The sequence below is a fragment of the Petaurus breviceps genome, unplaced genomic scaffold (genome assembly GCF_028583685.1).
Source record: "Petaurus breviceps papuanus isolate PSGF00001 unplaced genomic scaffold, PetGlider_PUasm1.0 90760, whole genome shotgun sequence".
Taxonomy (NCBI): domain Eukaryota; kingdom Metazoa; phylum Chordata; class Mammalia; order Diprotodontia; family Petauridae; genus Petaurus; species Petaurus breviceps.
This window is the reverse complement of record NW_027187338.1, coordinates 7,240,675-7,260,902: the sequence shown is the minus strand read 5'-3', so window position 1 is coordinate 7,260,902 and position 20,228 is coordinate 7,240,675. Positions and strand designations below refer to the sequence as shown.

The window sequence follows — 20,228 nt, the reverse complement described above, 5'->3', positions numbered from 1 at the left end:
ACTACATATATGTATATATAAAAATAAATAAATAAATAAATAAATAAATAAATATATATATATATATGTATTAGACACTGACCATATGAAACATGTCAATAAGAGGGTGAACAAGATTCAGTATCATTTCATAAAGGGGTTGGTTGAGGGAACCGATGAAGAGAAGAATTATAGAAGATGTGATCACACTAATGTCTTTTAAAAGGCTACTATAGGAAAGAAGGGTTAGGCTTGTTCTTGTTGGTCCCTTTGGGAAGGACTAGAACAAATGGGATACAAATTTAAGAGTATACAGATTTCCATTCAACACAACCAACCTCACACTGGAGTTGTTCAGCAATGGAATGGGGCTGTTTCATGGATCAGTGAAATTCCCCATCTCTGGAGATATTCAAGCAAAGGCTGGATGACATTTTTTGGAGTCATTGTAGAGAGGGGAGATTCATTTTCAAGTATAGGTTGACCAAACTGGCCTCTGAGGTTCCTTCCAGTGCTAACATACTGTGAATTCCTTTCTATGACTGTTGTTTCTAAATTTGATGACAGAGCTCAAGTGTAAGGAGAGCAAGTTTACCAAAGATATTTTGGAAACCTTTATCTCCTCTGTATCAAATACTTTGTTCACCAAAGCCTAGCCAGCACCAGTGCCTTACTCATGCTCTCTTAACCTGTGGCAAAAGTCTAGTTGAGCAGGTGAGTGTCCCTGGCAGTCTAGGACACTGTTTCTGCTACCATGGAAACCATACCTTATTACACTCAGCTTGGGCTTTCATTGTCTCTGTTTTAGTTGGTGATGAAGAGGCATCAAGAGCTTTCAGAGACTGCTCTTTAGATTCAAGCCACTGCAACAGAGAGCTTGCCTCCTCCTCAACTTCTTGCATGCTGTTGAGCATGGCCAGCAGACTATCTCGGCGCTCCTGAAGCACCCCGCCCAGCTTCTCATACTGTTGGCTCACATCTGACATGTGACACTGGATTTCCGTCAAATCTAGTTTCAGAGAAACAGAAGGAAGATCAGGAATAGTTCTCCGAGCTTGTTGCCCATCCTCCCCCTTTTAGTGGTACCTGCTATAGTAATATAGAGCAGAGCACTTCATTCCTCCTCTCCTAAATCTACAGTTCTGGGTTAGATATCACTTATTGCCTTTTAGGACTAAAGTTCTACAGGTGCGATTTCCCCCCAGGTTGCAGGAGAAATTAAGGATTTCCTGTTTACTTACACAGAACAAAACTGCTCTTATTCATCTACCTCTTGGCTCTAAACTTGGCTATTTATCCAGCTGTGTGACCTCAAAGGGCCAAGTGACTAAGTGAGGAGAGGACTAAAGCCAATGCTGATGCCTTATCAGGAATGCTCTGTTTTTTATCTCTGTTTAGAGGCCACCCTGCTTGGAGGCAGAATGCTGCAGGAGATGACCTCTAAAGAGCCTTGACAGCTCCTGCCTTGGGTTTGTTTTCCTCTCTAAGGCAGCGTCAGAAGCCCAGGGTGGGATGTGACCTCAGATGTCATCTAGTCTGAATGGCAGACTTAGCCTCCAGGTCTAGGCCTATCTCCACAAGGACTCCAGGTGTCACAGGTGGCTCACCTGCTCAGCCTAAGGTAGAAACCAGGGCTACAACTTCATTCTCTTGGGATCTGGGAGCCCAATTTGGCTGAAATAGGGGAGGAGGAGGATTTAGAATAATAATAATTAGTATTATTTTTGGCCTTCATCATACAGATCCTGGCAGCAGCTCTTCTGCCCCAATGGAAACAGATACAGATGTACACACAAACACTGCCCTAACACATCCAACATAGGAGGGGCTGTCATGATGGTATATAGCTCACCTTTGCAGGTGTGGTATCCGTTTACACTGCCTACAGAGCCTCCTAGAGAGGGCGGGACAGAACCTGAGCAGAAGGACAAGGAGACAAACAAAGGGCAAGACAAACGGTTAGGAGCAATACACTGTTGCATTCATCACGAGATGAGGTGCCAACAGGTTAACATAGCACAAGACAACAGAGCTCATGGAAGGAAACAGATCATTCCAGCTGCCAGGCAACAAAGGGACATTTCAAAGCACTGATAATCCACAGCCCTTTCTAGAGAATAGTTGGATTCCTTTCATCTTACAGTTTCTTCTAGGTCAGATTCTTTCTTTAACCAAAGACATTTCATCACATCATTTCAAATGTGCCCCATTTCCTATTTTCTGCCCTATTTCCTTGAGGCAGGTAAAGGTCAAACCAATTATGTCTTCAGAAGTGTGCCAGTCACATTTTGTATACTGGGAAAATGCATTAAAAAAAATTTATCCATGGGAGAGAGATGGAGGAAGCGAGAAACAAATTTTACATGGTATTGGTTTTTTTTCTGACGTTTTTTTTTTTTAAACCAAACTTATAATTTGAGTCAAGGAACTCCTGGTGAGTAAATTTCTACTACTGATGCAGATTGCCAACTTTTCTGAAACTGATAATCTTAGAAAGTTTCCTGGGGTTAAGCAACTTGCTCAGGTTTTCCCAGCTCCACAAATGGCTCTCTAACCATTTTATACCATGCTGCCTGTCACGCTACCGTGGTTTCTTTAAAGTCAATAGAGGTTTTGTTCATTGTTAAAAATCAATGGCTGTTAGAAAAATATTGATGAATGGGAATTGAACCTGGGGATTATAGCAAAAAGAGCTCATGTTCAGCAAAGTTTTGAAAGAGAGCTATTCTTAGACTGCTCCTTCAGGGCACAGGAATTTGTTCCCACCACTCCATTTCCCCATCAACTTCATGTTTCAAGGAACTCAGCTCTGAGAGCACTCTGAGTGGTAATTTGAGGGGTTTATGAGTTCTTAGAATCATAATTTTACATTCTTTTCTATCCAAAACAAGTTTCTGCATTTTATAGATTTCTGGAGCTGACTGAAGCCAAATCATTCCACTGAAAAGAAAATACTACAGACAGAATTCAGGAGCTCTAAGTTGCATTGATAATTCTTGTTATTTACCTCATGCGTGCTCTTAATTAAGACATTTAATCTTGAGTCTCAGAACTCCCTTAACTGAAAAATGGGACTATGATTAAATTTTTAATAGGGCTGCAGTGAAGATCAAATGACATTATATGCAAAAGACCTGAGAAAAATATAAAAGGTTATATATAGGCATAAGAGATTACATTATTATATCCATCAAATCTAATATCTAGGAGACCTGTGTTAGACTGTATATTGATTGAAAAAAAATACCACACATATTCTAACATTTATAAGGCACTTTTCTCAAAATAAAATAACGACTGAGATAGTGCAAGTATTACTATCATCATTTTATCCACAAAGCAATTGGGAATCAGAGAGGTAAAAAAAAACTTGTCTAAAGGTCACAGAGTGAGTAAATGTGAAAAATAGGATTTGAAGCCTGGCCTCCCAAGCCCTGGTTGTACATCTGGATCACCCATTCTCTTGAAACACTGCTGCTATGAGCTAAAAGCAAAAAAACAATGAGGCCAGTATCCTGAGGAGGGTACAAGAGAGAAAATGCCTTTAGCCAGAGCCAGAGAGATAGATCACAAAAGGCAGCTCAGGAGCTGGGGACTCATTCCTTGGGCTCTATGCAGCAAGTAGGAGAGATGGTTAAAGTTTTATATTGGAGAACATTTTTTCTGGTGGCCAAAGTGTATATGCCCCTTGGGTACAGATGCTGTGTGTGTCAGGTCCCTGGGAAGCATGGCTATGACCTCCCAGGAAATCAGTGTTAGCATAAGCATAATTACTGATCCTTTGTCTCATCAGATATCAAGGACTGAACGACACTCACTCTCAACTGAACATTTCCCCAAATCAGCTGTCTCAAGACAGGAAGCCCCAACTTAGTGTCTCTAGGTTATTTTTCAGACTGAAGGAGATGTCATCTCCCTGTACTAGGGAGGTGAATGTCTAAGTTCTCTGGGCAGTCTTCTTCTAATTAAGGTGTTGTGGCAATCTTCCAGAATAGTGTAATTGCTACTAAGGAGGAAAAGGGATGACAAGGTGCAGGAGAGGTAGCTTGGTGGACACTTTCTTTGGGTTAACACAATACTCAATAGAAGTTATTGACTACTTGAGGTATTTTATTCACTACCCTTTTCAAGTCACCACTTTGCTGTTTCTTACCTGTCTTGGATTGTGTTTCAGGTGCTGTAATCTCCACAATCAGGTTTTCTAAGGTCATGCCTTTTCGATTTATTTCTTCAACCTGGGGTCCCTTACTTGTCCAGTCATCCAAAAGAGCCTATTTAAAAAACATAATTCAACACTCATTTTTTCAAAGCATTCTCTATATACCTCCCCTGTGCGTGATGCAGGAGCTAGTTACAAAGATGAAAATTTATACAGTTCCTGACCGGAAGGAGCTAATGGAGTGTAAGATGTACACAAGTAAGCAGTGATACAAAGGGGAAGAATGTGATGTGGATAGAGGAGAGGTTCTTGAAAAGCCTCTAAGGAAATCATAGAGTGGAGAGATTGTTTTCACTTCAAGACAGAGATGACACATGAAGTGAGCTTTAAAGAAGCAGAAAGACTTCACTAGGCTGAGATGAAGCAATGGCGCTTTGCAGGCAGAGTCAGTCAATAAACATTGATAAGCACCTACTATGTGCCAGGCACTGTGTTAAACACTAGGGAGCCCTGCTCCCAAAGAAATCACAGTTTAATGGGGAGAGAATACACAACTATATACAAATAAGAGATACATAGGATAAATTGAAAATAATCAATAGAGAGAAGGCACTCAAATTAAGAGAGAAGGTGGGATTTTAGCTGGGACTTAAAGGAAGCAAGGGCAGGTAAGAGATGGAGACAAGGAGGGAGAGAATTCCAGGCAGGGGGAAAGCCAAAAAAACCATGCCTGGAGTTGGGAGATGGAGGGTTGGTGTTCAAGGAATAGCAAGAAGGCCAGTGTCACTGGAGAGAAGAGTGGGTGGTGGGAGTGAAGGTGTAAGACTGGAAAGGTAGTAGGGAGAAAGAGACTACTGAACAGCAGAGGATTTATATCTGGCTTGATAAGAAGCAGTTGCAGTTTACTGAGTAGGCTGGCGGCGGTCTGAGCCGCATCTGATAAAAGATCACTCTGAGGGGCGGTCAGGTAGCACAGTGAGTAAGAGCACCGGTTCCAGTGTCGGGATGACCTGGATCAAATCTGGGCTCAGATACTCAGCACCACAACCAGAAATGGCTGGCCATGTAGCCTTGAGCAAGTTACTTAACCCCAATTGCTTTAAAAAAAAAAAAAGATCACTCTGAATCTGAATGGAGGAGGGACTAGGGTGCAGAGACACTCACCAATAGGCTCTGCATTAGTCCATGTGAGGTGATGAGGACTTGCACCAGGGTGGTAGCAGTGTCAAAGAAGAATAGGATGGCAGTATATAAGAGATGCTCTGAAGGTAAAATCAATGGGCCTTGGCAACAAATGTACAGAGATACGAGAGAATAGGATGGTGGTTTTGTATCTTGTTTGGGAATATAAAAACCAGGACCAAATGGAAAATGCATTTTGAAAAAAGAATCAATAGGGTGTGGTAACATTGGCTATAAAGATGAAAGACAAAGTCTAGAGCAGGGGGTCTTAAACTTATTTATGTCATGGATTCCTTTGGTAGTTAGGTAAAGCCTATAATTTCCTCCTCAGAATCATATTTTTAAATCCATAAAGAAACATAAGATTACAAAAGAAACCAGTCATACCAAAATAGTTATAAAACAGTCAAAAAACCCCCCAAGTTTATTATGGGCAGCAGGGTCCCAATTTAGAGTCTTGGTATTAAGTCTATCAAGGGGAATGAGGTTAGAATTCTAACACAGTTTTAGGGGAAAGTGTGGAGAACAAAGTCATTCACTTCTGCATAGCACCGCCTCTTCACATTAGGAAATTCTAGCCTAGCATCACATTCTAGAAAAAAACGTCCTGGGCTTTAAAAAAATGAAGCCCAACTTCTCTTCTGAGCTTCTCTCACCCCTTGGGCTCCATGGAAGCTGCTACACCAATTTCCACCCCTGGATCTTCATTACCATCCACTGTCTCAGTTCTTGATCCTAGACTAAAAAGTGCTGGTACCGAACATGCAACTGTGGCCCACCATAAATTCACGTTGTCTGACTTCAATTTGGCCTCTGCCTCTGTTAGACAATCCTTTCATCTGTCTCTTGTTGATTTCCTGGCAGAATCCTCATTGCAGCTGTTCTTGGCCTTTTCTGTCTGAAAGTCCCAAATTTCCTGCCTCCCTCTCAGCATATGACCTCATCTCCTTCTATCCTGAGAAGCTACAGGGGTTATCTAGCTCAAATGCCCTTTGTCATTGTTGGCTTTCTTCACAGTACATCATGCCTACTCTTCTGTCTTAATCACTGATCCTTCTTCTTTTTAGCCAGAAAAATACTCTGACCTTCTGCTTGCACTTCTACATACATCTTCCCTCAGATAATTTATCTGCCCTCAAGAGTTAACAGTCACCTTTGGCCTTAAATATACCTCTTTAGGTCTAAATGCTCACCTGATCTCCAGTTCCACATTTTTGCTGTCTAAAGGAATTGCCAGTTAGATTCCACTGAAAATGTCTCTGTGTCAACTCAAAAGGTGGTGTTACAAAGCTCTTACTTTGGGTCTGTTATAGATCAGAGAATTCTAGATTAAAGATTTAGAGCTTGGAGGCCATACTGTCCAACCTTCTTCCTTTACATTTGAGGAAAGTGAAGTGCAGAGTGATGACGTAACTAGTCTGAGACCCCATAGACAGTGCTATGTCAGAAGCCAGACTAAACTTTGTCCTCTGACCATGTCCAGAGCTCTTCCCACTGTTCACACACTTATGGGGCCTCAGACCTCAACATGCATGATCTAATAATGTTTTTATTGATGAATGGATGAAGAATCTATGCTCCCAACAGGTTAGAATAGAGGAAAGAACTCTCTTCTCCCACCTGTCTGACCACTTTTCAATCTCCTTTGCTGACTCATCATTGACACTGTGCCCCCTAAACAGTGGGTGTTCCCCTTGGTTCTGTCTTAGGTTTTCCTCCCTCTATACTGTCTTTCTTGGTAACCTCATCAGATCTTAACTATCACCTCTATGCAGATGATTCCCCTATCTATATAGCAGTCCCAATCTTTCTCCTGAGTTTCAATCCACATCTCCAAATGTCCATTTGATATTTCCAATTAGCTGTCCCAGGGATATCTAACTCAATACGTCTACATCTGAACTCGTTTCTCTTTCCTTCTTAACCTGCCTTCTCTTTTTGTCAAAGGTACCACCATCCTTCAGGTCTCCCAGGTTCATAATCTCAGTGTTATCCTCAACTTGTTACTCTCCCTTACCTAATATATACAATGGTTACATTTTGTAATGTAGTTCCATTTCTATCTCCATAATGTCTCTCCTATCCAGCCTCTTCTCTCTACTTACCCAGTTACCATTTTAGTTCTAACCTTATCACTTCTCATCTAGATTACTGTGACAGCCTCCTAATTGGTCTCCCTGCCTCAAGTATCTCACATTTTAGTCTATCCTATGGGCAAAGTAATTTTCCTTAAGTACAGATGTGACCATAAGTGTGGATGTGACTTCCGTACTCAACCAACACCACAGTGTTACCCTTTGATTTAGTCTTTAAAGCCCTAAAAAACCTGGCCTCTACCTGTCTTTCCAGTGTCACTGGACATCTCTCTCTCTTTCTCTCTCTTTCTCTCTCTCCTCTACTCTGTGATCTAGACAAAAATTGGCCTCTCTGTTCTTCACTTATGCCACTTATCTTTTGTTTCCCTACCTTTGTACAGGCTATTCTTGATGCTTAGCATGCTATATATATATATATATATACACACACACACACACACACACACACACACACACATACCATACACACATATATACACATATTTATATATTTACATGTACTGGTCTTATCCTTTAGAATGTAAGTTCATTGGGATTCATAGGGATTATTTCATTCTTTGTACTTGTATCCTTAGTCCCTATGATATTATGGACATTTAATAAATGATTGCTTATTGATTGGTCACATTTGTAGGTGACAGAAAATTAGCAGAGATAGGTAATACCATAGGTAACATAACCAAGATTTAAAATAGCTTCAGCTGGGTGGAACACTGCCCAAACCAAAAAGATAAAATTCAAGAGGAATACAGGTGAGCTTTTCATTTCAGGTTTTTAAAACTCTGGTTGTTAAGCAGTTCATGTGAAAAAGATTTGGTAGTTTTAGACTACTACAAACTTCATATGAAGTAATTATGTGATGCAATTGCTAAAAAACATTAGTATGACCTCAGGCCAGATAAATCAGGAGTATTATATCATGATTCCCTTCTCAAGTAATCCTCTGATGCCCTGTCTTGCTGTGGAAGGAACTCTGGGTACTCAAAGGCTATAGTGCTCACTATTTAACTAAAAACAAAAGAAAAACAAAAAATTGTTGGGAAAACTGGAAAGCATTTTGGCAGCAATTACATTTAGATCAAGCCCCACAACATATAGAAGATAAGTTCCAAATGGATACATGACTCAGATATAAAGAGTCATATAAAAAATAAATTAGATTTGCACATCTCCAGAATGCAGAACTAATTGGAACTTACCTTTTAGATCTATGGATAAGAGAAGAAATGATGACAAAATAGGGAATACAGAAGATCACAAAAGATAACACAAAATTTTGATTGCATAAAATTAAAAAGTTTTTGTATAAACAAAACCAATGTACCCACTATTAAAAGGGAAATAGTGAAATGGGGAAAAAAATCTTTTCAAGTTTCTCTGATAAAGTTACAACTTCACTTAGAAGATATATAAGGAACTGACTCAAATTTACAAGAATAAGAAATATTCCTCACTGACAAGTTGTCAAAGGATACGAACAGGCAGTTTTCTAAAGAAGAAATCCAAGGTATCAATAGTCATATGAAACTATGTACTAAAACACTAATAATTAGAGAAATGCAAATTAAAGTAACTCTGAAGTTATACTTTATACTCATCAGATTAGCAAAGTTAATAAAAAGAAAAATAACAAATGTTAGGAGAGCTGTAGAAAAATAGGCACATTAGTACACTGTTGGTAGTAATGTGAATTGGAATAGCCATTCTGGAAAACAACTTAGAAACACGCCCCAAAAGTTACTAAACTATGCACAACATTTCACTCAGAGATATTATTATAGGCCCATACCTCAAAGAGATCAAAGAAAGAGAAAAATGAACCACATTTACAAAAATGTTTACAGCACCTCTTTTATAGTAAAACAGCAAAGAACTGGAAACTAAGGGGTGCCCATCAATTGGAGAATAGCCGAACAAGTTGTGGCATAAGAATTGATGAAGGGGACAGTTTCAGAAAAAACAGCTAAGACTTGTACGAACTGATACAGAGTTAATTCAGTAGAACAAAGAAAATAATTATACAGTGAAAACATTGTAAACACAAAGAACTTTGAAATATTTAAGTCTGGTCAATGTGATGACTGACAAGGATTTCAGAAGCCTGATGACAGAGGAATGCTATTCACATCCTGACAGAGAGGTGAAGAACTCAAGATGCACAAAGAGACCCATATTTTCAGACCAATATGGGTATTTGTTTTGTTTGACTTTGCATATTTATTAGAAGGTTTTTTTTCTTTATTTCTTTTTATTTAATGGGAGTGGGTAGAGGTGGGAAGGGAGAAAAAAATAAATATTTGTTAACTGAAAACAATAACAAAGGCCATGATGCTGAAACACAAGACTCTGGTAGGTCTTACTAAGCTGGAAGGCTTCAAGTATGGACCTGGCGTTGATCTCTGTGTCTGTTTTCCAAGATTCAGACCAGCTAACCATAGAAAGACTTATCACCAGAAAGTGGCTGGCCACCATGTGATGAAATTTTTATCATAGTAATTAATGAAACTATCTCTACTAAGGTATAAAAAAACTAATACCTGTAACTATGGAGAAAGCACCTAACTGAAGAAATCATTGTCCATTCAAAGAAATACCCAGATGAAGGGATACTATGCTCTGATCAGAAGTTTTCTAGCTTTCCCTCATCTACCTATTGACTTTTCCAGCTTCCTTCAAATCCCAACTAAAATCCCATCTTTTCATAGGAAGCCTCTGCCAATTCCTCTTAATTCTAGTGCCTTCCCTTCATTAATTATTTCCTATAACTTGTTTGCATATATTTGTGCGCATGTTATCTCCCTATCAGACTGTGAGCTCCTTGAGGGCAGGTGCTATCTTTTGCCCTTTCTTGTATCCCCTGCACTTAGCAGAGTTCCTGGCACACAGTAGGCTCTTAAATGTTTACTGATTGATTGATCAGACCACATCTAGAGTAATGAACATCACATCACATTTCAAGAAGGACAGTGACAATTAGAGCATACTTAGCAGTCTGAGCATTATGGAGAAAGGCCTGTAAACCATGCTATATAAGGAATACTTCAGTTGAAAAGGTGGAGGACTAGCCAACTGGGAACAGAAGAGATGCCATGGCTGCTTCAGATATTTGAAAAGTTAATCACAGGGCAAAGAGAATAGATTAACATTCTTTCCAATTGCAGAACGAGAACCAAAGGGTTAAACTTAAAATGAAAAAGGTTGTGGATTAAAACTTAAAATGTGCTAAAATCTAGAGTTATCTGCCAATGGAATAGGCTGTCCATTACCTGGGCAATTAAAAGAAAGATGAAATGATCACCAGCCAAGTGCATTGTAGAAAAGAAGAGTGTGTGCACTTAACAAGCTCTCTAAGGCTCCTTCTGGCATCCTGATTCTGAGCCTTTCCTGAAGGCTCAAGGCCAGAATGGCTCCTTCCTTGTCTGATTTGTCCATTAACAGGACCAACAACAAGCACTGGGAATACAGGTTTAAGACTCATTAAAAAATTATTGAGCATATACATATGTTCAGTGCCATGCTACATGACAGACTTAATTCCCTCAAGAATGTTGGATTTGACAGTAAGAGACTGTGATTTCCAACAGCTGGGTGGAACTCACCTATCAAGGCTTGAAGGATTTCAGTCCCATAGTGTTTCCAGGAGCTGGGATTAGTGAGCTGATAACTTCTGATTATCATCTACCATCATGGCCATAATTGAATTAAAAGGCCTCAAGGCCACTGTGTTAAGGAAATATTCTGATAGGCACAATCCAGTCATTTCTCTTCCTTACCTCAAGGATCTCAATCTGCTTCTGTAACTCTCTGGCACTCATGGAGGGCTCCACCACTGGCATATTTCCTTCGCTTTCCTTTAGCCATTTCTGTAGGGCCCAAACCAGCTTCCGAAATTCATCCAACTGTTCCTGGCAGGATGATGTATCTTTCTCTCTGCCAAAGAGAAGATTTGTTAAAGAAGGGACAAAGTTCTGCATGGAGAACATCTTGAGCACACCTTGGGGCTAATCATGGACTCACAGCAGTCCAGAGAGCACTGGACCTAAGTCAAGAGACTTGTATTCAAATGCAGAAATTAGATGAATAATCATGGATAAGTCACTTAACTCACTCTTAAGCCTCACTTTCATTACCTATAAAATGGGGATGTCAATAATTGCACTGTTTGCTACAAAATGATTGTTAATTTATTTAAAAAGCATTTTATTTAAGCATTTACAATGTGCAAGGCACTGGGTACAGTGCAGAATATTGTGGGGAAAATACTTTGTAAATGGTAAAAAGTTATAGGAATTGAAGTTATTATAATTTGGGTTATTTTTCTAGCTGAAGAGCTTGGTTAAACCACTATATATGCCTGAAATCATCCCCACTCAAGAATTTGGTTCCCTCAGGCTAGGGATGACTGTCAGGTTTACTCTGGAATGAACCAAAAGAAGGAAGAAGGGACCATATTCTTTCTCTTACACTGACAGAAGCATTCTGCTTAATCCTTAATTCTAGGGCTGAGATCTGTTTGCTTGATTCTTTCTAGTGTATAACTTAGAAATGCAGCAATGGACTATCATTTGATGCCTTGATAACTGACTCCTCTGGCAGTAAACAATATGCCAGAAAATTAAAAACAACACAGTAGCATGAGAAGAGAGAAGTTAGCCATAGGGCTTTCTGCCTTGGAAGTGGTCATCAGCAAATATTCTGATGCAAAGTCAAAGAAGCCTGACCCATTCATAGAACATTAAGTCATGCAACTTAATGGAAGGAAAACCTAGGAGACTCTGGGCCCTAGAACTTCTCTCTCCTCCCTTTTGCTTGAAAAAAATCTGTCCTTGCTTTTATCTGTCTTGGTGATTCCTATTATCCTGCAATAACCCAGGCTGGTGATCTCTAAGACCTCAGTTGAAGCAGTTGAGAATTTGGAAGTTCTCACTAGATTGTGAGTTCCACAAAGGCATGGCCTGTGTCTTTTCTGAACTTTGTATCTCAGGCAGTACTATGCACAATGTTTTGTACATAGTAGGGGCTTAATAAATGTTTGCTGAATGAATGAAGTTCTTGTCCACATCTTCCATTGTGAAGTTGGCATGGATTTCTTTTCTTAAAGCAGCTTGAACTTATCTACTGTCTCATCAATTACCTCCAAAGCATGTTTCCTTACCAGACCAAAACAGATGGAGTGACTGCCAGTCTACCTACCCTTCACTAAAATTAATGGGATTTCTCTAATTTTAAAATAACATTTCAGGTGCCATTGTGATCCCTCATGTTACTCTCCCCTCCACCCCCAAGCTGTTCCAAGCTATCAGAGAATTTAGAACTTTAAGTCATCTTAGCGACCATCTGAAGGTTTCAAGGGCCAGGTCTCTTGATTCCATTGTCCATGTGACATCTTTAAAAAATACCATGTTGCTTCTTTTAACAATAGTCAATAAATACTTATGAAATACCTACTACCGTGTTTCCCCGATAATAAGACACTGTCTTATTAATTTTTTGGAAAGAAAAACACCAGAGGGCTTATTTTCAGGGGAGGGCTTATGTTGTCCTGCCTCAGCTCTCCTCCGCGGCACTGCTCTCAATGGCGCCAGCAAGCAAATCACTGGGGAAGAACGGGATGACGTGCTCACTGCTACAGCTCTGATTGGATGCAGCTTGGAGAGCGGCGTGCGTTTCCCGGGGGGGATGGGGGGGACAGTGCATACAGAGGGTACCGTAATGTAGCGTGTAGTGCAGGGGATCACCTTCCCTACAGTAGCAATCTCAATAGGGCTTATTTTCGGGGGAGGGCTTATTTTAGAGGAATCTTACACAGTAAGGGGAGGGCTTATTTTCGGGGAAACACAGTATGTGCCAGGCACTGTGCTAAGGGCTAGAGATACAAAAAGGGTAAAAGACAGTCCCTGCCCACAAGGAGCTAACAATTTAATGGGGGAGAAAACAAGCAAACAAATAGGAAAAAATTAAGAGAGGGAAAGGCACTAGAATTTAAAGAAAATGGGGTAGGTTTCCTGTAGCCAGTGGGATTTTGGTTGGAACTTAGAGGAAGCCAGGGAAGTCAGTAGGTGGAAGTGAGGAGGGAACATTCCAGTCATGGGGGAGAGCCACGGAAAATGCTTGGAACTGAGAAATGGAGTGTCTTGTTTCACTTGTCTTCAGTGAAAGAACCTTCTCTTTCATCACTATTACTGAGCAGCATCACCCTTTACTTTATATTAGAAATTCTTTTGGGGAAGGAGGAGGTATAGGTGCCAGCCTGGGAAGGAAACTTCTAACCTACAGTGATTCAAAATCCAAGTTTTCAGTGTTAACTTTTCTAGCAGAGGTGGGGGAGTGGGGGGGGCAGAGGAGAAATGAGAAAGGGGTTATGTCATTTATTCATTCAATAAGTATTTTTATTTTTTTGCTTTTTGGAGGGGGGAAAGTAGGGCAATTGGGGTTAAGTAACTAGCCCAAGGCTAGTTTTGTGTTAAGTGTCTGAGGCTGGATTTGAACTCAGGCCCATCTGACTCCAGAACCGGTGCTCTATATTCACTGTGCCTAGCCGTCCCTATCAATAAATATTTATTAAATTAAATTAATTAAAATAAATTAAATTAATAAATTTATTAATTTATTTAATTAACTTGTGTTAGGTGCCAGGAATAAAAAGACAAAGTAGAAATAGACTCTGCCTTTCAGGACACTGGTTATTGGGGAGAAACAGTGTACAAGTGAAGATGGAAAGGCTTTTGTCTAGTTAGAGGACAGAGCACTGGCAAGAGAAGTACATGATTCAGGAAGGGCCTCCTTAAGAAGGTGGCACCTGAGCCAAAACCACAAAGGAAGCAGGGAATTCTAAGAGAGGGAGAAAAGGGGACTCAGTCAGCCAGCAAGCACTCATGAACTATTATACACCAGGCACTGGGTTAGGGCATGGGAATACAAAACCAAAATGACATAGTTCCTGTCCTCAAGGAGCTTATAGTCTATTGGGGGAAACTCATACATAAGGTAGTTTCGAGATAAGAGAGAGGCACTACCAGTTGAGAACCAGAAACAGCCTCAAATAGGAGAAGGGGCTTGAGCTGAGCTTTCTTAGAAGGAAATTAGGGAATCTAAGAGGAAGAGGTGAAGAGAGTCCATCCCAGGCTTTGGGGATGGCCTGTGTGAGAAGGCATGGCGATGAGAAGTGTCATGCCATTCGAGGTAGCAAAGAGGCCAGCCAATTTGGCTGGACCAGAGTATGTGAAAAGTAGGAAAAGAAAACTGGAGCCAGACTGTGAAGGGCTTTAAATGTGAAACAAAGGAGTTTGTATTTGGTTGTAGAGGCAAGAGGAAACTTCCCGAGCAGGCACCTGAAAATAAAATATAGCCTTAAGACTATTCCATTGGCATTGACATGGACAATGGTTCAGAGAGTGGAGATTCTGGAGAAAGGGAGAGGAATTAAGAGGCTACTGTAACAGCTGGGGCAGATGGCAGCGAGGGCTTGCCCTGGAATCTAGAGGTCTGAGGGTATCTCACAGTTTTGAGCACACACAGGGAGATGCTGCCAGGAAATAGAGAACTCACCTTTCTTGAACTGACTTTTTCAGCCCTATGAAATCCTTCTTTAGGTTCTGTAGCCTCTCCTGGTGCTGGGAAGCATCCAGTGCAAAACCACAGGAACTCAGATCAATGACCAAGTGTTCAAGAGCATCCAGGCTCTCTTGCTGCTCTCCCATTTCTAAATTCAGCTCCTGACAAGGCAAACAACCATAATTTTGCAGGTTATCCTTGCTGAAGTTTCTTTCTAAAAAGAAACATCATCCATCACAGTTACCCTCACCTGAATCTGTTGGGAGAACTGAGTAATATCTCTATCGGGTTGGTTCCCTGAGGCCAGCATCCGGGCTCGGCTGTCCAAGAACTGCTGGAGTTTCTCTGATAGGTGCTCAAATGTCTCCACCTGGGGCAAGAGCTTCTTCAGGGAGCTCTCTTTCTCCTGCTGCCGCTGACACAGCTGGCTGAAGCGCTCACTCACCTCTTCCAGCTTGCCCTGAAGCCCTGTGGCTGTGGCACCATCAGCTGTCTCCATGAATCGGTTCACCATTTCACGGGTAGCCTCCAGGCTGCTCTTCTGCCGGGAAATGTCCTGCTTGAGTTTCTGCCATTAAAAACACATTGGCTCTAAGATCCACTCACCTCAGAAAAACTGACAAACTCTGCCCCCTAATCTCAGCCTCACCTAAGAATTAATGGAAAATATTTCCACAGCACTTTCAGAGCTCCTACTTTCTGCCCAACCCTCCTCAGGACCTCCCATCATAATAACCATCTTGCAATGTCTCTTCCTAGGGCCAAACCAATTTGCAAATCTGGGGGGGAGGTGCCCGGGGGCCGGCAAGTCACTTAACCTATGTTTACCTCAGTTTCCTTCAATGTAAAATGGAGATAAAATAGTGCCTATCTCCAAGGGTTGCCGTGAGAATCAAATGAGATAAGGTGCTCAGCATAGTGCCTGGCACATAGTAGGTGCTGTATAAATGCCAAGTAACATATATATTATATGTATGATATTCAGTCACTTTCTATTAACTTTATTTGAAGATTTGGGTAAGTGGATAGATTAGATCCCAACACCCTGAAGTCATTTAAATGATGTCATTTTCTACTTTGGTATTGTTCACACTTTTCTGCCCACATGTCTCTCTCACCATATTTCTGGCCAAGGCTTCTTGGATAGCTGTTGAGGTCAGTGATGCCACCTGCTCTCCCTCTAGGTTCTTCTCTACCTCACTGATGGACTGCAGTAGGTTCTCCAGGCCATCCTGGACACTTTGTGACTGAGCAATTGCTTTCTGTAATAGATCAGCACGCTCTTCCAGCATCCCAGAAAGGCTCTGAAAGTGGCTCAAGATGGAATCTGCAAGATTCAAAGAGAATGGGGGCAGAATATTTCTTCTAGGTAAATCATTGCTCATCTCTAAAAGAGTATCTGGAGAAAGGTCATTTGGGGAATTTCTAGTTGAAGAAGTTTCCCCAAAAGTAAATTCTAAATTCTACTATAAACTGTATGAAATCGACTTGACAAGGTGTCAAGAAAACCCAAAAGGGAAGACAAAGCCTGGAATACTTTTGGACTTCAAATGATATTAAGCATAAATAAAGTAAAAAAAAAAATCACTTATTCCCCTAAAAAACCAGAAAGAACATCAATGAAATCTCCCTTAAACATCTGAGCTGCCCCTCTTACTCTGCCAAGTAGATTTTTGATGTAGTGTTCTTTCTGGTTTCTGATAAAAACATCTGCATTGAGGATCAGCATCTTTTGAGAGAGAAGCTTAACCCCCTTCTCACAAGGTGTCCCTTAGGCCTGCTGACAACTTTAACTGGGCATCATCCCACTCCCAGATAGAATGAGTACTTGGATTTGGATGTGCCAGGCTCAACTCAGCTCGGCCTTGGGAAGGTGCTGGGGAACTCCTCTGTAAATGAAGGGGTTAGATAAGATAATATCCAAGGTTGCTTCCACCTTGATGATCACACCAAAGTCTGGTTGGGGTCAAACCTGCTTTGTATTATTCCCAGTATCCCAGCTGTAAGCTCTGGGCTCTGATGATGTTAAATGAGGCCTCCCCATCTTCACTCCCCACTCCCATCCCTGGTTGTATTCTTGGGGAAGTTTTCCTCTGTAGCCTCCTGATCCCTGTCCCTTCAGTACCATCTGGTTTGGCTCAGTACCTGTGGTTTCTTGTATGTGCTGGGGGTCAGGAGCTGGCTCACCCTCCATCTCCAGGAGGGCCCCTGCTGCTTTTTGGAGTTTTTCAACAGGCACCTGATGCTCGGCCAGATCTCCCTGTAACTGCTGTTTGTCCAAGAACAGAACGAAGACCAAGAGAGTTAGTGATTGTGGCTTCTTCTAGGGCCTCCAAGTCAGTAAACTACCCCCAAGGGTACTTGCTAGTGTCCAGAAGGGGGTTCATGGTATGCTGGTCTTATTCCCCCCTTTTTTAATTTCCCTTCTCAAGACCTTTCTAGGGGGACTTAAAGGAGACCATTCTGATAATCAGGGCTTGCTCTTAATTGCTGACTTGTTTTTACCTTTGTGTTTGCAAGTTGTTGCTGAAGGACTGTGGGGTCAGAGGCCACAGGGTCTGAGAGAAGCTGGTTCACCTTCCTCTCACATTCCTGTATCCAGGCCTGAAGGCTGTCTGCGCTGCTCTGGAATTGCTGAGAGTGGTCCAGAAGCTTGTTCAGGTGAGAACCTAGTTTGTTGCACTGTTTTAAGAAGAGGGGGAAAAACAGGATGAGTGAGGATAGCTCTGGGCTGTGCCCTCCCCACCAATGCCAGGTGCTTGAGGAGTATCCATTTTCCTGAAAATTGTTTTCTCTTCCCAGATATCCCTATTTCCTCACCTCTGTTGAAGAGTGACCAATCCTTAAAGGGATTGTTCCTCCACCATAAAGCCTTCCTTCACACCCCCAATCAGAAATGATCCCTCCTTGCTTTGCATCACATTTTCTTAGTACCACCCGGCATGGTCCACTTTTCATTGTCTTTATCTCCTCTGCCAGACCAGACAGGACACTGAGGGCAAGCATCCTATCTTGTTCTGCTTTGTATGACTCACAGTGCTTTCTGCCTGACAAGTAAGTGATCAGGATGTGGCTATTTAATGAATGAAAGTAGCCAAGCATACATCAGGAAGAGCACAGTCTGGAGTTAACTCTAAGGCGCTGGGAACTCAGAGTTCGAGCCAGCAACCTCCATTCTCATAAATAATTAAAGGCTATGAACAGGCAGTTTTCTAAGGAAAAAAATCAAAGCTATCAATGGCCATATGAAACTGCTCCAAATCACTATTAGAGAAAACAAACTAAAGCAAATCTAAGGTGCCATCACCTCAAACCCATCAGATTGGCAAAACTGACAGAAAAGAAAAATGACAAATAGTGAAAGAGCTGCAGAAGAACAGGCACATCAGTAGACTAATGGTGCTGCTGTGCATTGGAACAGTGGTTCTGTAAAGTAATTTAGAATTCTACCCCAGACATTCTTAAACTATGCATAACCTCTGGCCTGTCAAGAACACTATAGGCCTATGCCCCCAGAGAGAGAAAAGAAAGAGAATGTGCCTTAAGAAATGATGAAAGGAATGGTTTCAGAGAAACCTGGGAAGACTTGTGTGAACTGATGCAGAGAGAAGTGAGCAGAATATGGACAACAATTTACAAAACATTGAAAAAACAAACAACTTTGAAAGCTGTAAGAATTCTGCTAGATGCAATGACCACTTGTGAGGAATGCTACCCACCTCCTGAAAGAGGTGATGGGCTGAAGGTGCAGAATGAGACGTATATCTTTTGGAAATCACCAATAAAGGTATTTGTTTTGCTTAATACTGACATTAGAAAAGTTTCATTTCTCTTTTTTTTTTTTTCCAATTGAGGGTATGAGAGTAAAAAAAATCTCTCTGTATTTTGTCTGTTCAGTTCCCAGATCTTTAATGTCACCTCCTGCTTACAGCCTTCCCTGATTCTTCCAGCCCATCAGTCTCCCTGTTCAGCCTCCCTCAGTCCTCTGAGGGCTGGTGCCTCTCTGATACCCTCTCATCATATGATAGTGGACTGATCTAGATCTGAGGTTTCATTAGTGTAGGCCACTCCAGGAAATCCCAGGTGAAGAAACTCCCTCTACCAAACCAGATGTGCAACTCTTCTGCATTGCTTGTGGACAATGAGAAGTTAAATGACTTGCCCAGGATCATACAGTAAATGAGCCACAGGCAAGATTTAAACCCAGATCTCCCTGTTTCAGCTCTCTGTGCCATGCTGCCTCTCATCCTGTAATACTGCATATTACAATTATCAGTGCTAGTACCTTATTCCCATCACAAACTTTTCCATAAGGACAGGGAGCAAGCTGTGCATGCATTTTCCCTAGAACATAGCCCTTAAAATGTTTATTATACTCTGTATACAACATGCATTTAAGATTTCTTGAATAGACAAAGACATAGTAGCTTGTACCAGAGCCATAAGCTCAGTGACTTGCCCCATGTCCATTATTCTAGAGGAGAGAGAGAGAAGCCTGAGTTCCTGAAAAGCCTGCTTATTAACAGCATGGGGATCTATCCACACTACTTCGTGGAACTGATTCCCACTCTATGCCATGGGGACCATGAGCATGTATCAGAAATTTCAATGATATAACTGCCCCCTGGGGTTCAAGTTTTCCTCCATACCTTCGAGTGAAGGACAGTATATCTTTCAGTTGCATCATCCAGCTTAGAGGTCACTAAATGCCTGGTTGCTGAGGGTTCTGTGCCTTCCCTGGAGTTGTTTTCTATGTCCAGGACCTTCTGTCCAGACATGGTCACAAACCGTAAGTCTCCTTTGTGGGAAATAACATCCTCGGAGAAGCTCTTCTGTCGAAGCAGCAGGGACCGGAGGGCTTCAGGGTCGCTGGCCCCCTTATGCACATTCTCCAGCTCCTTCTCTGCCTGCTGTAGCCAGTCTTCAAACTCCCCATGGTCTCGGAGAAACTTCTGAAGCTCATCCCGCAAGGCCTGGGACTGCTTCAGCTCCGTCTCTGTCTGAGCCAGGGAGGCAGCGTACCGTTCCTTCAGGTCTCCAAGCTTCTGTTGGAGCTTCTGCCGCTCCTCTGGGGCCAGGCTGTGACCATGTTTGTCCAGAAACGCCTGAGCCGCCTGAGTGGCCAGGATAAAGTCTTGCTGCTGGGACAGTAGCTCCTGGTGACGGGCCTGGGAAAGAAACCCCAAATTGAAAGGACAATTAGAAGGGGATGATAAGAACTCACATTTGTATTACACCTTATAATTCAAAAAGCACTT

The 20,228-nt window shown here is 41.6% G+C and overlaps 1 protein-coding gene across 11 annotated transcripts in view; it reads right to left on the bottom strand.

Moving 5' to 3' along the window:
* MACF1 (microtubule actin crosslinking factor 1) overlaps positions 1–20,228 on the bottom strand; it is a 410,697-nt gene that overhangs the window by 113,513 nt on the left and 276,956 nt on the right. For 9 of the 11 annotated variants that reach the window (XM_069068000.1, XM_069068006.1, XM_069068005.1 and 6 more), the window contains 10 exons: positions 19,620–20,138; positions 17,476–17,652; positions 17,116–17,239; positions 16,089–16,297; positions 15,221–15,538; positions 14,965–15,131; positions 11,190–11,346; positions 4,133–4,250; positions 1,832–1,894; positions 747–988 (listed from right to left, as the gene is read on the bottom strand). In XM_069068000.1, the coding sequence (XP_068924101.1) occupies positions 747–988; positions 1,832–1,894; positions 4,133–4,250; positions 11,190–11,346; positions 14,965–15,131; positions 15,221–15,538; positions 16,089–16,297; positions 17,116–17,239; positions 17,476–17,652; positions 19,620–20,138 (2,094 nt within the window). The remainder of the gene's footprint in view (positions 1–746; positions 989–1,831; positions 1,895–4,132; positions 4,251–11,189; positions 11,347–14,964; positions 15,132–15,220; positions 15,539–16,088; positions 16,298–17,115; positions 17,240–17,475; positions 17,653–19,619; positions 20,139–20,228) is intronic. The other 2 variants (XM_069068003.1, XM_069068008.1) reach the window with 1 other exon arrangement.